The sequence below is a fragment of the Oryzias latipes genome, chromosome 4, assembly GCF_053564925.1.
Source record: "Oryzias latipes strain Hd-rR chromosome 4, Olatipes_Hd-rR_3.1".
NCBI classification, from domain to species: Eukaryota; Metazoa; Chordata; class Actinopteri; order Beloniformes; family Adrianichthyidae; genus Oryzias; species Oryzias latipes.
In genome coordinates, this window is record NC_136240.1 from 10686359 (window position 1) to 10705882 (window position 19524).

Genomic DNA, 19524 nt, shown 5'->3' on the forward strand with positions numbered 1-19524 from the left:
ATTTACATTACACTGTGTGATTGGGAGGAATTTAAACAATGCCCAGAGTAAACAAGGTATTAACCAAGCAAGACGTGTGTGTGGGCTGAACTGAGGCCCACATAAGTCTTCTGGGAGGATTACAGAAATCTCCCAAACCCTTTGAACTACATGACATTTATTCGACTACATAGCAATAGTTGTAGTGAAAAAGTGACTTTTATTTGCTTTTGGGGGTAACAGATGCAGATAAAGTCAAACTGTTTATGTTTACTGTTTCCAAATTCAGTTTGAGTCGATGCAACAGCCATAAAACACTAAGAGGTGATTGATGACTCAGCAAATGAAGAGAGAAAGCAGATGGATGAGCGAGTCTCAGTTTCACTTGTGGTTTTTTGGGGGAAACTCCACCATAAGTTGGAGGATAATGAGAGGGCAGTGTGGAGCTTGAAGCAGCTCAAAAGATGTTTTTACAAACTTGAGACACTCAAGAAAGATTCCTTTTAGAGAACTTCCAGGTCTATTGCCTGAATGCAAGTGGGAATGCATTACATTGTGGCCAGCCAATGAAAATGCGGCTGCTAATACTAATCAAGAGGAAATTCAGTTGAATGCATTCATGCTGAAAGTTGTTTGTTTTTGCTCACATGCAAAAAGTTGAACATGCTAACAAAAAATCTGCAAGAAATCAACAAAGTCAATCAACGCATTACTAGAATGTTTCAGGAACATGCAATAGTCCTGCAGCAGAAGAACAGGAAACAGTCTGCAGCACTCTTGAAGTCCCGATTCTTATAGGAAAAAGGCTCCATCACGGGTTTTCAAGACAGTAAAGGGTCATAAAGTTGACCGAAACCTGGCCTGGGCCTCTTCTTCACATGACATGAAATGATGTTCCTCTTTAAATGTCAAATGTACGGAGAGGGGAAACAATGTGCCTCTTTGACTTTGCTTTGTGGTTCACAGAGAGTTAGTTGATGAACAAACTTGTAAGATCACGTCAGAAAAAAGGTGTTTATTGGTCACATGGTTTGAGAAACCTTGAAAGTCAAACATTTTTGTCTCTAAACTTTTTCTTTTAAATCACCCCTCTTTAGGAAAATGTTCATGAAACAAACAGAAGTCATTTGCTTTGAGATTTCTTGACTCTCATGTTCAAAAGGCAGATATTCAGCAATAAAAACCGCTTAGAATGAAAACTTTAGCTTAAACTTGTGACCTGTTCTAAAACAATACTCAGCATTTTTTGTTGTAAACCAGCACTCATGTTTTATTTAATTCAAAAAGGGAAATTAAGCTAAGAAGTGTTAGATATATTTACTTCCAATTGAATGTCATACAACCCAATTATTTATTTGCTAGTTCTGAACACATAGTTTGGATTTTCTGAGTTTGTATTAATCTTATTGTTTTTCATTTTGATCTCTGTAACAAAAACGTATGTAATAAGTGTTAATGAACAAAATGAGAGAACCATATTAGTACAAGTTAGCTCTTTAAATTTTTTTCATAAAATCTAATTACAACAAAAAAACAACAAATCTCACCAAATAATTTTGTCAAGTGTATCTTTTTACAATTGATTTAAGACAAAACGACCTTCCAAATAACTTTTTAGTGACACACTTTTTAGTGACACATTTGTTTCAGGGCAATAAATCTCGAATATCTTGTCGCGTCATTTGATCTAGAAAACATCTTCAATTTCTAAAGATAAAATATTTTTTACTTAATAATTTTGAAGCAGAGTTTTTAATTTGTGCATGGCGATTGGACTTACTTCAAGAGACAGACTTGCAAGATTTAGGAAAACTGGAAAGTTTATTTTGACTCATAGAACAGAACAAATGCATTTAGCAACAGAAGTTTCTGGTTTAAAAATAAGGATATTTGGACTGTCTTACTTCTCAAAGTAGGATCTATGTGAGAGGACAAAATGCATAAATAGACCTACTTTAAAGTTATAAAACACATTTTGAGCAAAACACACTTATTTTAATGTAATATTTTCACTTGCCAGTGAAATAAACCCAAATATGAATGTTTAGGGTTCATTTCAAGATGTAATTTTGTCCTAAAATGGCTTAACATCACAACTTATTTTAAGAAATCTTACCAAGACAAAATCTACTTGTTCCACTGGGAGATTTATTCACTTGTAACAAGTAAAAAAAAACATTTTGGATGCTATATTTTTAGACTTGTTTTGAAAAGGAGATTTTTTCCAGAACTTAAATCAAATTTTTTGCTTTCAAAATAATGATAATGAATGCCAGTGTAACATGTCAACATTTATCAAACTTTAAAATTACATTTTTAAAATTTGAACCAAAAATTGCAGTTTAGTTTGAGGTTTTTTGAGTTTTAAATAAACTTTTTCTATTGTTTAGAGTTAGGAGCAAAAGGATTTTTGACTCATTTTAATAACAATTTCCTTACTCTAGATTCTACCTATTGATAAGACAAAAATCCTCGACAGTACTGATTTAAAAAAAAAATCTTGAAAAGATGTGGAGCAAAGAGAAGTTAAATAAATTTAAAACCTGGCAAAATATCTTGAATGCCAAAAAACCAATTTTGAAATCTTTGCAAGAATTAAATAATTTGCAGTGCAGTTTTGTTTAGCAGTTGAAATAAAGATGTTTTTGTCAATGACCTCTGTAGGGTCAAGGCAGAAAGTTCTGTTCAAGTGTAAGAAGAAAACAAGAGTAATGAGATGTTTCTTAGTTCAAAGCTTGGCGTGAAACCCATGTTTAGTGAAATCAATCAAGAGTCAACTTTAATTTTAGGTTAAGTTTTCTTTAAGATATAAGCTTAATGAGGCAGAAGATGAGAAACAGATCAGACAAAAGGTAGTTAAAGATGAAAACTTTAAAAGTTTATAGTGATAAAAGTTTTACATCTGTTCTCTTTTCCACCTGGTCTTCTATCTGCCATCTAGACCAGACTCTACTGAGCAGTTTTTTTTCCTCCTCTCTCCCCCTCTTTCTGTTTTTCCTGCTTCTCCTTCCATTTTCCCCTCCATAAATACAGTCCTTTAACTCAAAACCAGCTGTTTGAGCTGAACAAAGAAATGCTTAAAACGTCTGGAGACTTTCTCATTACGCAGGCGGACCTCCCCGCTCCTCCCACATGCATTCATTCTCATGGATGCACTTGCTCACTTATGGATTTCTTCATAAGAAATGCAGGCAGACGTGAAGTGTGTGCACACAAGGCAGCTTTCAGCAATGCAACCGACTTTTGTCCGGGTGACACAGATTTCCTGCTGCACACAGATGCAAGGTCTGTGTGGAGTAATGAATGCTGACATACGTTTTATTTGGCAGAGCTTTTACAGCCTCACAGAGGCTTTCTGCCTGGCAGACGGAGGTTGGTGAGGCCATCACAGACACGCCCTTTTTACTAGTGGCCCCCTCTCTGAAAGCGCTCACGTGGCCCCTTGCAGCACCTTTAATCCAATAATTGTCCCCAGCAGTCACTGAGTAATTACTAATGAATACGCATGACACATTGTAAAAACTCACTACTTACTGGAACTGAAGTTCAGGTTTCCTCCATCATAAGGCTCCTTCACAGAATAAAAATCCCTCCATGTCCACATAAAGCCCTCCACACAGAGAAGAGTCCTGCCAGACAGTGTGTCCTCAACGTGTCAGCCTATAGTATGTTTGAATCGTGTTAGGGCTTCAGTTTGAGCACCCTAAACAGTGATAAATACTGCTTTTACAGAAGTGGAGCAGCAATATTTTTACAGGTGTGTCCAGGCTGAGATCAGGGCTTTGACTGTGGGAGCGAGAAACTGGTGTCAGTCAGAGATTCTGACTAAAAGCTCCAGGATTTACCATCAATGATTTCATTTTTTAACATAGACGGGCAATGATGTCATTTAAAGTTAACCATGTTAACATTTCTCTCACTGAGGAAATCTAGAGCAGTTTTTTTTTTAAACTTTAGTTGATTCAGGGTCGCCTCTCATTTCGGAGTATTTGCGCAACATCTGCTAAGGGTGTTGAAATCCTGTTTTTGATCTATTTTAAATGCGTTCTCAGTGGTCTGTTAATTATAATTATGACTTTTTTAGCCAATATATAAAAGATTGTTTTCTTGGACATACAGTAGTTTTTGTGGAGCAGCAGTAGTTCATTGAAAAAAATCATCTGAGTTGTAGGCGGGACAATTGCCACAGAGTAAGCCTGCCCCTACTTCCCATCATCCAACTGTTTGCACTTTCTCCTACTTATTTACAGCCCCTCAGCCCATTAAACCTAACATCAGCGGTACATAAAAATGATGTGGAATATTGGAGCAATCCAGCCGTACTGTTTTGATCCAGATTCCAGCTTCAACGTGGAAAACAAAGACGATTCTAGTCGTCTACAAGTGGATGCATCTGAGTGAAGCAGAGCAGGGAGCTTTTGGGCTGCTGTTGTAGCTTCTATGTCACTTTTTCCTACTGCATTTTTTTGTCTGCTCCTGACGACTTGATTAAAAAAATTCTCAGTAATGCAATTTTAGGCTTATTTTTCTATATATATGTCCTCCATCATCAGAAAAATGTTAAAAACACATATTTCATCTGAGTGGGTCTTTAACCCTAAATAGCCATTCGTACCAACATCCCATAACCGAAATATCGAATAAAAAAAAAAGATTTTATGCGTATTTCATCAAAGGGTTTAAGTAACATCTTAATTCCAAAGTATTTGGATTTTCTATCAATTCTTTGATGGAGTGGGCTTTACAGGGTTAAATCTAATTGGTTGATTTAGTATCTGTTACAGATCTTTGATTGTTTCTGTCAATAAAATTTGTGTCTGACGAACTCTACCCACATTACAACCCAAGTGAGGTCATAACAATTTGACGGACTCCAGATACATTTGGTTTGATTTAAAGGTAGCAGGTCGCTCCTCCATCATCTCAAATAAAGAAAGTAGACACTTGAAGATCCACAGATGTGTCCTTTGACAGGATAAAGCGAGGTGCTCATAAAAAACTCTATGTTTCAGATATTGATGAATGTAGCACCATTCCTGGAGTGTGTGATGGAGGAGAGTGCAGCAACACTGCTGGCAGCTACGTCTGCACTTGTCCACGAGGCTACATCTCCAGCACGGACGGCTCCAGATGTGTTGGTGAGTCACACAATTCTTCACCCCTTGGCATCTGGTTGATAACTTCCTCCATTCATCACCGCTTCCTGCGAGCGCGCTCTGGTGACTGGAGCTGACCAGCAGACCTGTTTAGCTTTGACGGCATTAATGCGCTTCAGTGTAAGCGCTCCTCTGACTCATGCACAGCACATACCTCTCTGACATGACTCATAAACCTTACCAGGTGTTAATGTGTTCCTGCAGTCTTACCTCTAGCGGCAGCTTCACTGAAACACGGTCCACCGTTGCATCAATAACTTGACCCGCTCCATAGGAGTCTGTAATCGGAGGTTCTGAGAATAAAGCTGTATGTTTTTCACTCACTTCCATCTTGCATTTTAAATGCAAACTGGTTGGTTTCTGCATCGCCACATCTGGCCAACATGACTGGGCGTTCTGGGATTTGAATTGAAGCACATGAAACATACATAAGGAGGCACATTCAAGGCAATACCTGGAGAGTTTTTTGTGTGTGGCTGAAGTCGATCTAAAAGGAAAGCAACAGCTGTTCTTTTATTGATTTATATTTGAAGTATGCACAGATTGGTCTGTACAATAAATAAGCACCAGAGTTGGCAGCTTTGTGTGCTTTTGGTGCATTTTGATGTGTCTGGCATAAATTGAAACATCCCTCCCATGACTCAACCCAAAAGTTTGCATCTGTCTGTTGTTAAGAAGACTGAAGACTTTTATTTCATTTCTTTGCTTTTCCTGTGTTTTCCTCTTTACTCTGAAGCGGGTTTGTTTCACCTCTCTTTTCTCGAAAACAACAAACCGCTCAGTTGTTTCTTTGTCTCTATGTTTTATTCAACAAAAGTTCAAGTATTTTGATTATTTTATATTTTTTTATGTTTCTTTTTTTATTTTACATCTGGATCTTGCCTATTTTTTGTCAGTGGTTTGCTTTCATCCAGTCAACCGAAGAAAAAAACAAACCAAAAAAAGTAGAAAGATACAAGCATAAAAACATCCCTGAAGGTTGTTTTATTTTCTTATTCAAAAAACCAGACATGACTGAAAGTGTGCAGTTCTGGTCTAGACAATCCAAACAAGTCTCTAACAATGAAACCTGGATTTTAAAAAGAAGACTCAGCCTAAACAGTTTGGTTTTTTGAAACAAACTAGTCAGTTTTGTTTGACCTCTGGAGCTTTGGAGGTCGAAAAATCTGGCAAACAAGCTTCTTCTGGTTCCCTGTGTGGCGAAAAAGAAAAGTTCTGTCCAGTTAGTCAGTCTGTAAAACCACCTCAGCGAATGAAAGCAGATATTCGTGTCAGAGACAGCAACCCACAATCTGCATCCAATTTAAAACATTATCTTCTTCATTTCCCCCACTTTCTGTTGTCCTATGGGATGTTCATGCTGTTAGCTGGTTGGTGGATTTGTGTGTGAAAGTCACCCAGCGTAGAGGTTTGCTCTGAAATGTCTTCACATTTCACTGTGTGAGCTCTCAGGCTCAGAACGGGCTTCATGTTCTAACTGGCAAGAATGACTGCACATGTTCCTGATTAACTCCAGACTGCCGGCTCATTATGGAGTTAATCGACTTGTGTCTTCCACTCCCTTTTGCTTTACTCCTCGTTTCTATAAGATGGTCTACTCTTTGCCAAATAGTCGGCTTTTTTCCCTCCGTGAGTGTTCCTAGATTTGTCAAGAAACTGTAATTACTGAGGAGTGAGAGGTCTTTCTCTTGGTTCACTCTTTACTCAGAGGCAAAGACTTGCTCCTTTGTCCCGCTGTTGAAATAACAAAAACTTGTTTTTAGGACCTTTTCTACCCTGACCCATATTCCTCATTTTGATTCATTTCTGAAATTATTTGACTTTTTCTTTTAAGCCTAAACTTCAGATGAACCTTATCGAATGATCCAAACTGGCTTTGTCTTGTGCTATCAGATCAGCGCGTGGGTACCTGCTTCTCAGCGCTGGCCAACGGTCGCTGTGCCGCAGAGCTGAATGGTCAATACACCAAAATGCAGTGCTGCTGCGAAACAGGGCGCTGCTGGGCTTTGGGGCAGATTCCAGAAATGTGTCCCGTCCGGGGCTCTGGTAAGTACGGGGAACACTCACACGTCCATTTATTACTGATCAATCCTTTTTGCCACAAAACAAATTATTCAAGTTAAGTTCTTAAACACGCTTAAAAAAATATGCAAAAAAAGAAAAAATAAATATTACAAATATAATTTTAAAAAAGCTTGATTTTTTTCCCCTCCAAAACCACCAGGATACTTTTTTTGTTAATTTTGAAACTGCAATATTTTGACTTTCATGAATTTATTAGTATTTACTTTAGATTTAAGGTTAAGGATACACGCAAAAAGAGCCAACAGCTTTTGTCAATTCACAGCAAACAACTCTTTAAATAACAATTACCTGCTCTTTGTTGTCTTTCTCTTCAAGACGAGTACAGGCGACTTTGCATTGTGGGTGTTCCCCAAATACACGGTATCCCTCACAGCTTCCCCAATGGATATTTCCCAAGCAACAATGGTAACCATGGATTCAAGTTCCCCAGTATATCAAATGGGAATGGTAACGGCAATGGTCATAGTCACAGCAATGGAGGGAACGGAGGAGGAGACGGGAACTTTGGTGGCAATGGTGGAAACTATGGTGGCAATGGAGGCTCAACTTACCAACACATAGGTGAGTCCATTAGGAATGAGTTTGTTATAAAAAAATTGTATTTTTTATTATTAGAAAGCAGTACTGTACCTTAAAGGCAACACAAGCAGCTAGTCCTTAGTTTTGTTATCAAACTGTAATTAAGGAATAAACATTTGTTATTTACATGCATAAATAAGGAAATGTTTATTTATGAGGCCCTTTTCTCATGTGAGATCACAGTATTTCACAATAATAAAAAATAGCTTCAAATCAAACAGAAACAGGAAATGAGAACAATCATCCCATTCATAGGACAAGCTAAAACAAGGATTTAGTCACAGTAAATGACGTGTTAAAATCAACAAAAAGCTTTTGTGAATGAAAACCTGTATTCTAAAACATTCAATGGAGTTGATCTGTCATTATGACAAAAGCAGGGCGCTCAGAAGGCGAGATCTCCTTTGGTTTCAAGTTTTGGGAATATTCAAAGCTTTTGTTTTGGAGACCCACTAGGGAACGTGAGCTGGGCTTAGACCATCGTGAGACAGGTTAGTTTTAACCTACTGATGATGTGTTGTTGCAATGGCAATCCTGCAATGCTGAGACAAAGAATAAGGGGTTAAAAGGTCAACAGTGTAAGCAAGCTTTTTTCCATGGAAGGCTCTAAAAACAAGCAGTAAAATTTTAAAATCCATTCTAGATTTGGCTTTTTACTCTAATGTCCTTCTCCTTTGTTCTGTTTGAAGGCGCCGTCTCCCTGAATGAAACCATTGATGTGTGCAAACATTTAACAAACCTGTGTCTGAATGGACGCTGTATCCCAACTGCTTCGAGCTACCGCTGCGAGTGCAACATGGGCTACAAGCAGGACATTCGAAGGGAGTGTATCGGTAAGGGAATATAGGAATAAACAGCATGCACACATAATCACAGCCAGAGTCATGCACTGCTGCAGAGACAGGGACTGTGGGGCAAAGAACTGCATGTGCTGGTCTGTACTGCCATCTTCTGCCAGATTAATCCAAGAGCTGGTTGATGCTGACAGGACCTCAAGGTGTAGAAATCCTTATGTTCTTTATCATTTTCTATGGTCAGATGTGGATGAATGTCTGAATAATCCATGTGTCAATGGAGACTGTGTCAACACACCTGGATCATACTACTGCAGATGCCATAAGGGATACCAGGGAACACCAACCAAGCAAGCGTGTATTGGTAAGTCTCTAATCAGAGAAAAGTCCAGATTTTTAAACAAAATGTTTTTTTTCTTGTAAAAACATGAAGAATAAATAAAGGCTGACCTCATGTATTTATGTACAACCATGCACGAAAACGGATGGAAATACATCTGGTTTTGATGCACGTTGCTGCATTGGCCGCACGTATTTTACCTGCATCCAATGCTTAATGTTGTTATTTGGCACAAGCATTAACCTAACCCTAACCGTAACCCCAATCCTGACCCTTCCTCGAGGTCCAAGAAAGAAAGCCAAGAAAAAAGTTAAGCACTGGCTTCACATCTTTAGAAAATGTCCTAAAAAATTGGTTCTTTTTTCAGATATTGATGAGTGTATCGTGAACGGGGTGATGTGTCGCAATGGCCGCTGCGTCAACACAGAGGGCAGCTTCCAGTGTATCTGCAATGCTGGCTTTGAGCTCACCTCCGATGGAAAGAACTGCATCGGTGAGGACCATCAGCAGACCGGACCACAGACACACCCCGTCACCTTCATGAAACTGACCTTCTGACTTGATCCCATCAGATCACGATGAGTGCGCCACCACCAACATGTGTCTCAATGGCATGTGCATCAATGAGGACGGCAGCTTTAAATGCATCTGCAAGCCAGGCTTTACATTAGCACCAAACGGACGCTACTGCACTGGTACGACTTATTACTTTCAAATAACAGAACGGACTTTTCAGGTTGTTAAAGAGTGGTTTTCTGTGTCAAATATTTCATATGTCTATGAGTATGGACAAACCAGGCATGAGAACACATGTTCAAGAATGCACTAAACACCGGCTCTTGAATGCACATTTAGCCCATTGTGTTCATACTGGATAAGCAGGGCGGGGCTTCTTCTTTTTTTTCTTTCTACAGTTTACTAGCGCATGTCTGCCACCTACAGTTGGAAGAGGCTTGGTGCAAAATGTCAAAGTGGTGCAAGTTTAGCAAATCTTGCTCTAGGCTTTTTCTTTCACAGCTCTATTCCGATATGTGAAAGACTTGTCATATAATTCCAGCTGTGCACAAACCACAATTTCTAATTTGTCTTTTATGATCAGTTTTCAAACAGTTGGCACTTTCTTCAATTAAAAGGGACGACATCCATACATCACCACCGAATTCGAGTATACTGTTGAAATTCAACCTGGTTTAACTTGCAACGCACGTTCAATGACACGTTTTGTATGTAGAGCCCAGAAACGGTCGTAGGAACTTGCAAAGCTAGGCGTGAACACAAGAGTTTTGTACATGGAAGCCTGAAACGCGCGTTCACGATTGTTTACATAGACTTAACATTTAAAGTGGCCGCTAGAAGCATGTTGCCCAGGGCGGTGTGAACTTATTTTAAGGATTTAGCTTAGGTTTTTCTTAAAAACTGAAAATATTTGATAATGTAACGGAAATGTTTTTCCCCCAATTTAGATTATTCTTACATTTATAGATGGTTTCTTTGTAATTTTCCTTTATTTGTCTTATACCATAAAAACGTTTCCCGTCAGCATTGTTTTTTTCATGATCTTCTCACACTAAGCAGCCTTTTCTTGAACACTTTTCTTCTTCGCATCAGACATCGATGAGTGCCAGACTCCTGGGATCTGTATGAATGGCCGCTGCATCAACTCTGAAGGCTCCTTCAGGTGTGAGTGCCCCCCAGGACTGGCTGTGGATGTGGATGGAAGAGTGTGTGTGGACACACATATGAGGACTACTTGCTACGGCGCCATAAAGATGGGCACATGCTCTCGACCCCTCCCGGGCGCAGTGACTAAGTCGGAGTGCTGCTGTTTCAGTCCAGACCATGGCTTTGGACAGCCCTGCCAGCCCTGCCCGTCCCGTAACTCAGGTAGCACCTCCAATCACGCCTTTGTCCATCGCCTTTGTTGAGAATAAAGTGTTTTGGGAATAAGGAAAACAAGGTGTTATTGAATTTGTTAATTTTATTTTTATAGCTGAGTTCCAGGCTGTGTGCAGCAGTGGTATTGGCATCACTACTGATGGTAGAGGTGAGTTACAGAAAGGCAAATGACTTCAGTCAAATGGAAATGTGCAACATTCATGTATTTTGTTCTTATGTCATATTTTTCTTAGACATTAATGAGTGCGCCTTGGATCCAGACATTTGCCAAAATGGTATTTGTGAGAATCTACTAGGAAGCTATCGCTGCATCTGTAACATCGGCTACGAGTCCGACACCAGCGGAAAGAACTGCTTTGGTCAGTGGCTTTTTTTACTGTCTTTATTTTATCAAAAAATTTGGGTAATTTTTTGCGTTAATGGAGATTACGATTTTCTGACTTCTAAAAAATGCCATTGCCAGTAAAAAGCTGAAAAAATCCGGTCAGCGTAAAATAATGTCAGTTTGTTGCTGCTAAAAATATAAATAAGAAAAAGGCAATTATGTATTTCTAATCACCTAAACTGAATCCTAAAGCGGAGAGAATTTTGAAATATCCCTAATACCAAATCAAAGTAAAGAATAGAATAGAATAGAATCTTTATAAATCCAGGAGAACATTTAAGGTCTTTCTGTAGACATTTGTTTCCTCATTCGGATTAAATGACAGTCACACAAAGGAAGAAACAAAAAAGCATATATGCTAACATATTAAACTGCATTTCATCCCATGATGCATGTACAGCCTCATAAATGTAAGTTAGTGGCTCCTAAAAAAATCTTAACAGTAAACTTTTCCGTTTTTTTCAGCAAAAGTTTTAAAAATGTTCACAATTTAGAAGGAACCATTCTGCTTGTATTTAAAGAAAAAAGACAAGATTTTTAAAAGCTTGACAGTTCCAACATGTTTTTATTTTTATTTAATCACCTACTTTAAAAAGACTAGATTTTGAATAGTTTGCAGATTATTGGCTGTTTTGAAGCATCTAAAAAATCTGTGTTGATAGGAGATCTGTTTCTGTCTTTTCTGCAGACATCAATGAGTGTTTGGTGAACCGATTGCTCTGCGACAATGGTCTGTGCAGAAACACTCCAGGCTCCTACACGTGCACCTGTCCTAAAGGATATGTCTTCAGACCCGACTCGGAGACCTGTGAAGGTGAGCACTTGCTCTGTCACGGCTGAAGTCGGACTTTTGATCCTTTACTGCCCCACGTGTTGCATCTGATGTCATGCTTATAGCTTGTCTAGAGCGGGCCCATCTGACACAGGGTTGTGTGTTTGGGCACCTTTTCAGATATTAATGAGTGTGAGTCAAATCCATGCGTCAACGGAGCCTGCCGCAACGTGGCCGGATCCTTCCACTGCGAGTGCGCCCACGGCAGCAAGCTGGACTCCACTAACACCATCTGTGTGGGTAGGTCATCTGGACTGTTAAGACCAGTATAAATTCACTCAGGAAGCGCACGTTCACATTTAAAGATCCACACAAAAAGTGCAAGAAAAATCAAAGTCAGCAAAAACGGTTCTCAGATCTAAATTATTCAGAATATGTTGGGTTCCTGTCATCCAGCCAATTCTGTGTTCCTACTTGTATATTTTATTATTGTCACACTAATTAACCAGTAGATTACCAATGTAATACTCTTTAATCTGGCCTCCCTAAGCAGTCTGTTAAACAGATTACAGTTTTTCCAGAATTCAGATGTTCATTGTTTTTTACTGATATGAGGAAGAGAGCGTACAGCACTCCTGTCTCCTAGTTTTTAAATGTCTTAATGGATTAGGACCTTTCTTTTTATCAGATTTCCTCCTGAGCTCTCTGATCCTCAGATGCTGCTCTTTGAAATATACTCACTATGAGAGCCAGGACTCACGGCAAAGCCTCTTTTCAGTATCTTGGTCCTCATCTGTGGAATAACTTACCTGAAGACCTGAGAGTTTCTGCATCTGTGGCAATTCTTAAATGTAAATTAAAGACTCATCTTTTTAACTTAGCACTTAAATATTTCATTTAATTAACTTAGATATTTGGCTTTTAAGTATTTTGTGGCTTTAATGCTTTATTTTTGTCCATATATTACCCTTTGCGTTTTAAAATCTAAACAGTGTCTTCTCAAACTATAACTATCAGCCACAGAATTTCCCGCCATCAAGTGTGTTTATGCCTTTTTGTTGTTTTAACTTATGTTTATATATGTATTTTATGTCAACAACCTTGTGTTCTACTCATGTTGATGAAAGGTACTCTACTAATAAAGTAATTTGTTGATCGATTGATACTTGACGGGTTAGAATATTACCATTAGAACAAGACTTAAGGTAACCATTACTGGTTTGGGTCTGAGAGGATGGGAAAGGAACAAAATTCAAGCACTGGAATGTCGTTTGTAAGGAAAAAAAAGAGCCGAGACAGAAACCGCAGGGAGTAGAGAGCACGGACACTCTCAGAATCTATCAAGTTCCTCACAGAGATCATGACTGTACTGCAGGATTCATTAGGCACACACACTCTGTAGACATATCGACCTTAAGTGGCGCAGCCTTGGCGTCCATTGATAAACACTGGCATCTTGTCCTTTAAATATCATGTTCAATAGATGTAGTGATCGTTCTGTTTCTGTGTAATTTCACCAAAGATATTCAACATTTCTGTATCCCCAGCCTTTAAATAATTATACTTTCTTATTCCAGCAGAAGTATTTATTTAAAAACGAATGTAATCATTTATTGAAGGAGGAAATGATTAACTGTCAGATACATAGCTGGACTGCATCAGCTGCTCTGTCAGAGGTTTACACATTTCACCGGTTTGTCTTGTTTCGGTTTGAAGCTCAGGAGCTCATTACTCAGTGAAAATAGTTTGGAAAAAGTAAATGTGGTTTCGTATTTGGATGTGGTTACAGAGAAGAGGTGTCTCTCTTCCACCATGATTTAACACTTCAAAGCAATGCATAAACAGAGGATTACATGTAGTCATTAATGGTCTAACCTGAAACCTCAGACAGTGTTTGATGCCCGCTGAGACAGGAAAAGATGACATTTGCTAATCTTGTGGCTAAACTGGGAAAAAAAAATTCTTCTGGTATGTTTGACATCTGGAGCTGTGGTCTGATGTTGTTGTGATGGTCCCCTTGATTTCACCCATATAGAAGAAATCGTTTTTATCTATGCATTCACTTCCATCTAGTACATTTGTGAGGCTGTAAACAAAACTCAGTGCCCTTTCTGTTGCTCCTTGGCATTGCAGACAGCATGAAGAGTACTTGCTGGCTCACTATACAGGATAACCGCTGTGAGGTCAACATCAACGGTGCCACGCTGAAGTCTGAGTGCTGCTCCACATTGGGAGCAGCCTGGGGAAGCCCCTGTGATCGCTGTGAAATCGGTCAGTTCACGCAACTCACATTTAGACACGGAAGATTGTTAGTACCGTCATTTGGATTTGGTTTATTTCAAACAATCAAAACAAAAAATACTAAAAAAAGACAACAAAAAAGAGATTTATAATATACAAAGATATATCAAACTTTAGATAATAAATTATGACTTGATTGGAAAATTAAAAAATAGAAATTAAAATAAATACATATCCATATTTACATCCACAAGTAAAAGTTTCCATTATAATATACTCTATTATAATAATAAATAAACATGTATTACATGACAAATTGAATCTATTAAGTGTTTAGTTTGTCAAAAAGAGTTTAATTACCTTAGAGGGAGTGGTAGGAAGCAAACTTTTATAATCCAACCCCCATTTTGTTTACCTTATTTAACATAGTTAGCATATTCCGGTCCGTAACTTCTAATTAAAGACATTACATTATTCTAGAAATCCTTAAGCAAATCCTTGTACCACAGATCAAGCATCAAAATGGAGTGCTTTATGATTATGATAAACAAAGATAATTAAATTGTTGTTATAAATAACATTGCAATGAAGACAATTATTTTAGTTTTCAGTTATGAATAGAAATGTGTCTAGAATAAGGTTTGTGGCCCCAAAGTTAGGATGATAGTTATCACATTTTGTAAGAAACTATAAAAATAACCTGAAAATCAAAATAGAAACAATGATAAAAGTTTAAATATGACCAGGAAAGAAGTGATCTGACAAACTAAATAAATATAATCTATACAGCCAAGTGTGAAAAATAACAAGAAGCGAATAATCACGCATTTAAAGAAAACTATAAATATAAGACAAAAGATTAATGGTGTGAATGAGCAAAACATCTAAAACAAACCCAAGAAAATTAAACCAACGACACAAATTTTCACAGAATAGAGTCAGATTTTTTCATCATTTTAGATGAGCAAACATGTGTTTCAGTTCAGGAAATGATTACCAAAAATGTTTTTTTAAGGTTTCTAACAAAAACTTGTGTCCATAATGCCTTGAAGGTAATGTTGGTCATCCAACTGTTCCCAGGGGTCGTTTATCATTATTTTCCCAAGAGTTAAAGATAGTTTAGTTACTTTCAGGCAGGAATTACAGACCAGTTTGAGTGAAAAGAATTAATGGGAAATAGCGTACTTAAATATTCAGACTAAAACACCAGCTATTTTCTCAAGCTCTTGTTAGCTCCACCCATTCCTGGAAAACATGCTACAGTCAGTCATGTCATGTTTTTTTGCAGACACCGCATGTTCTCGAGGGTTTGCTCGCATGAAGGGCCTGGTCTGTGAAGGTGAGGCTTTTTGTAACTCTTGTCTCCTTTAATGATTCTCATTTTGTCTTTTGATGGGATTTTATCATATTTCTCTGGTGTGGAAAGTGTTGTCTTAAACGCAACTTTTATTAGGTTTCCCTAACATACTTGTCTCTCTTTCAGACATTGATGAGTGTGAAGTTTTCCCTGGAGTTTGTACAAACGGACGATGTGTGAACACCCAGGGCTCCTTCCTCTGCGAGTGTGCTGAGGGTCTGACCCTGGACAGCACCGGTCGCACGTGTGTTGGTAAGAGGGCTGTGAAAAAAATATATAAAAATCAAACTTCAGTAAATAGAAATAGACATTCATTGGTTCTTTGGTGTCTTTTGGTGATCTTTTTTTCTTTTTTAGACATGCGCAGTGAACTGTGCTACAAGAAATGGCATGAAGATGAGTGCGGTGAGCCTCTGCCTGGAAAGTATCGCCTGGACATGTGTTGCTGCACTGTGGGAGCTGCCTGGGGGGTCGACTGTGAGGAATGTCCTAAAGAAGACACGCCAGAATTTAAAGCTATTTGTCCTAGAGGGCCTGGCTTTGCCAACAGAGGAGACATCCTAACAGGAAGACCCTTCTACAAAGGTATCCCTGTTTCCTCTGTCATCCAGAGGGCTTCTATCTATTCACATTTGAACTGCATTTTAGTTAAGTTGGGTTTTTTTTTTCTGTCCATGCTTCTTTTCAAGATGTAAACGAGTGTAAGGTGTTTCGCGGTCTGTGCACTCATGGAAATTGCAGAAACACCATCGGCAGTTTCAAATGTCGCTGCAACAGCGGCTTCACCCTGACTGCTGAAGAGAGGAACTGCACAGGTTTGAGCGGGACACCGAGGAAACATGTTTCTGTCGCGTACAGGGAACTTTTATTGATCAGTCCCCCCGCTGTGTGTTTCAGACATTGACGAATGCCGCATTTCCCCTGACCTGTGTGGTCATGGCACATGCGTCAACACACCTGGAAGCTTTGAGTGCGAGTGCTTTGAGGGATATCAGAGTGGCTTCATGATGATGAAGAACTGCATGGGTAAGTCGAAAGTACTTTTACATACAAAGATGCAAAACAATAAACTGTTCATTTTTCATACATTTTTTTCCTTTACTTTGATTCCCTCGTCTGCAGATATTGACGAGTGTGAGACAAACCCTGCGCTGTGTCTTGGAGGAACCTGCCTAAACACTGATGGAAGTTATGAGTGTGAATGTCCTTCTGGTTACCTGCTCAGCAGTGAAGCTTCTGTTTGTGAAGGTAGGGCGTCCTACTGCAGAAATGTGGGCGGATTTTACCGTGTTATCCCTAATATTTACAGACCCATTCTGATGAAAATCCTGTTTTTGGTGTTTTGAACAAGTTCTGGTGACCTTTTTTCTCATGATGGAGGACACATTTTGAGAAAATTCTAAATTGCATTTATAATTATTTTTTTATTTAAATCTTTGTGAATCATGAGCTTATTTGCTACGTCAAAAAATACGCTGGGCGGCCTACAAGCGCCCTGCTCCACTCCCTTCTGATCCATCCACTTTCAAACAAATAGATCCACGTACGTCTTTGTCTTCTTCGTCTGAGCTGGCATCTGACTTAAAACTGGATGGCTGGATAGCTCCAATATTGCTCACCAGTTTTGTTGCACTGCTGATGTTAGGTTTGGGATGTGAGGGGCTGTAAGCTAGCGGGAGAGCAAGTCAAGAGAAAACTCTCAGTAGTGGAGAAGGGAAAGGGGGAGCAAGGTTGCTCCACTCCAACAAGCCTTCTGACATCTTAAAACAAATTTTCTAAAGAACCCCTGTCACTCTGCAGAAACTATTTCCTAGAAGCGGTTTTTTGACTTAGCTTAATACTGCATAATCATAATTTAAAGAGCACTGGGAACGCTTTTACAATAGATCAAAAGACGATCAGAGTGCTACTTTACTAAATGTTCAATAATGTAAACAGATGCATAGTAGGTTTGTACCTTCTTTTTTGCCGTCTCAGATATGAACGAGTGTCAGCTGAGTGACAGCTTGTGCAAAAATGGACAGTGTGTCAACATGCCAGGGACTTACCAATGTTCTTGTGACACCGGTTACCAGGCAACCCCAGACCGACAGGGCTGTGTGGGTAAGTGGAGAAGATTTTTACTGCAAACTATATTGACTTTAGATCTGGAAAGAAAAAAAATATGCAGGCAAAACCACAATGCAGATGAGCTGCTGTCTTTATCCTTGTTGCTCATTTAAATGATGGCAGATATTGATGAGTGCACCATCATGAACGGAGGCTGTGAGACCCACTGTACTAACTCGGAGGGCAGCTATGAGTGCAGCTGCACAGAAGGATACGCTCTGATGCCGGACCTCAGGACGTGTTCAGGTGATAAAACAACCAATGTGGTTTGTTTAAAGTCAGACCTGCTTTACCACAAACCAAACCAAACTTCTCCATGCTCTGATTAGATATTGATGAGTGTGAGGAGACCCCAGACATCTGTGATGGAGGCCAGTGCTCCAACATCCCCGGTGAATATCGCTGTCTGTGTTTCGATGGATTCATGGCCTCCATGGACATGAGGACCTGCATCGGTAGGAAGACTGAGAAAGCAACCTTTGAATCCTATCCCTCTCTTTCCTTTGACACATTCCTTTATTCATTCTGACTTCTGTCCCAACACAGACATGTTTTTTTTTTTGGTCTCATTTAGACATCTGTGGGACTGTTGCTGTCAGACTCGTTCTCAGTCACTCTGATCTCTGCTGTGGCAATGCTCTTATGTAATCTGTCTATTCCTGTCTGTCCAGATGTAAATGAATGTGATTTGAACCCAAACATCTGTCTCCATGGTGACTGTGAGAACACCAAAGGCTCCTTCATCTGCCACTGTCAGCTGGGATACTTTGTCAAAAAGGGATCCACGGGTTGCACAGGTAGAGAAATGAACTGCTGCCCAGTTGATCCCGGAGGCAGTTCATCCATGCATGCAGTCGCTTCAGGTCTATATTGCTGAAAATAAAGGATTAGTCTGCATGAGATACTTCTAAAAACATTTCTGGAAACACACAAGTTTGGATAACTAATAGAATTAAAAATATTTACAAAAAGATAAATAAATCTGAATTTTTTTTTCCAATTAGCACCAAAATGACAGTTTACTGATGCCAATTTGTTAGAGTTTAGATCTAAGCAGAGGCAGAGCTACAGGGGGAACAAGGGGGGGCATCTGCCCCCCACCCCCAAATAATTGTCTGTCACATGTCCCTCAATGTTTTAGACGGTGTCATTATCATTATTGACAAATAGTCAATAGTACGGTATGATGTAAAATCGCGATGTGCGATTATAGTGATCAATATTGCGATGACAATATAACTTGTAATACATGAACAAATAGCAAAACAACCAAAATCATAATTTCCATTTCACTGCAACAGATTAATTTAAATAACATAACTTTAGTTATACTCCAAAGGAGCCTCGTCTACGCAGGAGGCAAACATCTAACATAAAAGGGCTTTATCCGATTGGTCAAATGCAGAAAGGGATTTCTTTGATTCGTTAAATTCTTCAAGCTGCCATAAGATTTATTTTAGGACCATTTATTGCATTTTTCATCGTCTTTAGGGATATGCACATTGCACAGCTTGATATCGCAAAAACGATAAAAATTTGCCATTTATTGTGCAGGCTTATTGACAAACATTAAGAAACAATCAACACACACACACAAAAAAAAAAACAATCAACACAAGCTTCTTTACGCATTGCAAAATTTACAAAGAAATTAATGTTTTTAAATGAAATCAAGTACCCTTCAAATGATTTACTATGCTTCCGTACATCAAAACAGCTGTTTTCACTTGACACATTTTCAAAGACTTCTGCCTCTCTTTCAAACCCCCACGTAAATAGTTTTAGCTCCGCCACTGGATTTAAGGGTTAGTCTCTAGAGAAAATAAATAAA

At 38.9% G+C, this 19524-nt stretch overlaps 1 protein-coding gene across 1 annotated transcript in view; it reads left to right on the top strand.

Moving 5' to 3' along the window:
* Positions 1–19524, top strand: part of fbn3 (fibrillin 3) — a 73737-nt gene that overhangs the window by 37071 nt on the left and 17142 nt on the right. The window contains exons 9-31 of the mRNA XM_004067848.5: positions 4992–5117; positions 7029–7181; positions 7536–7781; positions 8489–8632; positions 8838–8957; positions 9301–9426; positions 9506–9628; positions 10542–10817; positions 10924–10977; positions 11063–11188; positions 11903–12028; positions 12167–12286; positions 14120–14257; positions 15516–15566; positions 15711–15836; positions 15942–16169; positions 16274–16399; positions 16482–16610; positions 16707–16832; positions 17562–17687; positions 17817–17939; positions 18023–18148; positions 18365–18490. Of these exons, the coding sequence (XP_004067896.1) occupies positions 4992–5117; positions 7029–7181; positions 7536–7781; positions 8489–8632; positions 8838–8957; positions 9301–9426; positions 9506–9628; positions 10542–10817; positions 10924–10977; positions 11063–11188; positions 11903–12028; positions 12167–12286; positions 14120–14257; positions 15516–15566; positions 15711–15836; positions 15942–16169; positions 16274–16399; positions 16482–16610; positions 16707–16832; positions 17562–17687; positions 17817–17939; positions 18023–18148; positions 18365–18490 (3165 nt within the window). The remainder of the gene's footprint in view (positions 1–4991; positions 5118–7028; positions 7182–7535; positions 7782–8488; positions 8633–8837; positions 8958–9300; positions 9427–9505; positions 9629–10541; positions 10818–10923; positions 10978–11062; positions 11189–11902; positions 12029–12166; positions 12287–14119; positions 14258–15515; positions 15567–15710; positions 15837–15941; positions 16170–16273; positions 16400–16481; positions 16611–16706; positions 16833–17561; positions 17688–17816; positions 17940–18022; positions 18149–18364; positions 18491–19524) is intronic.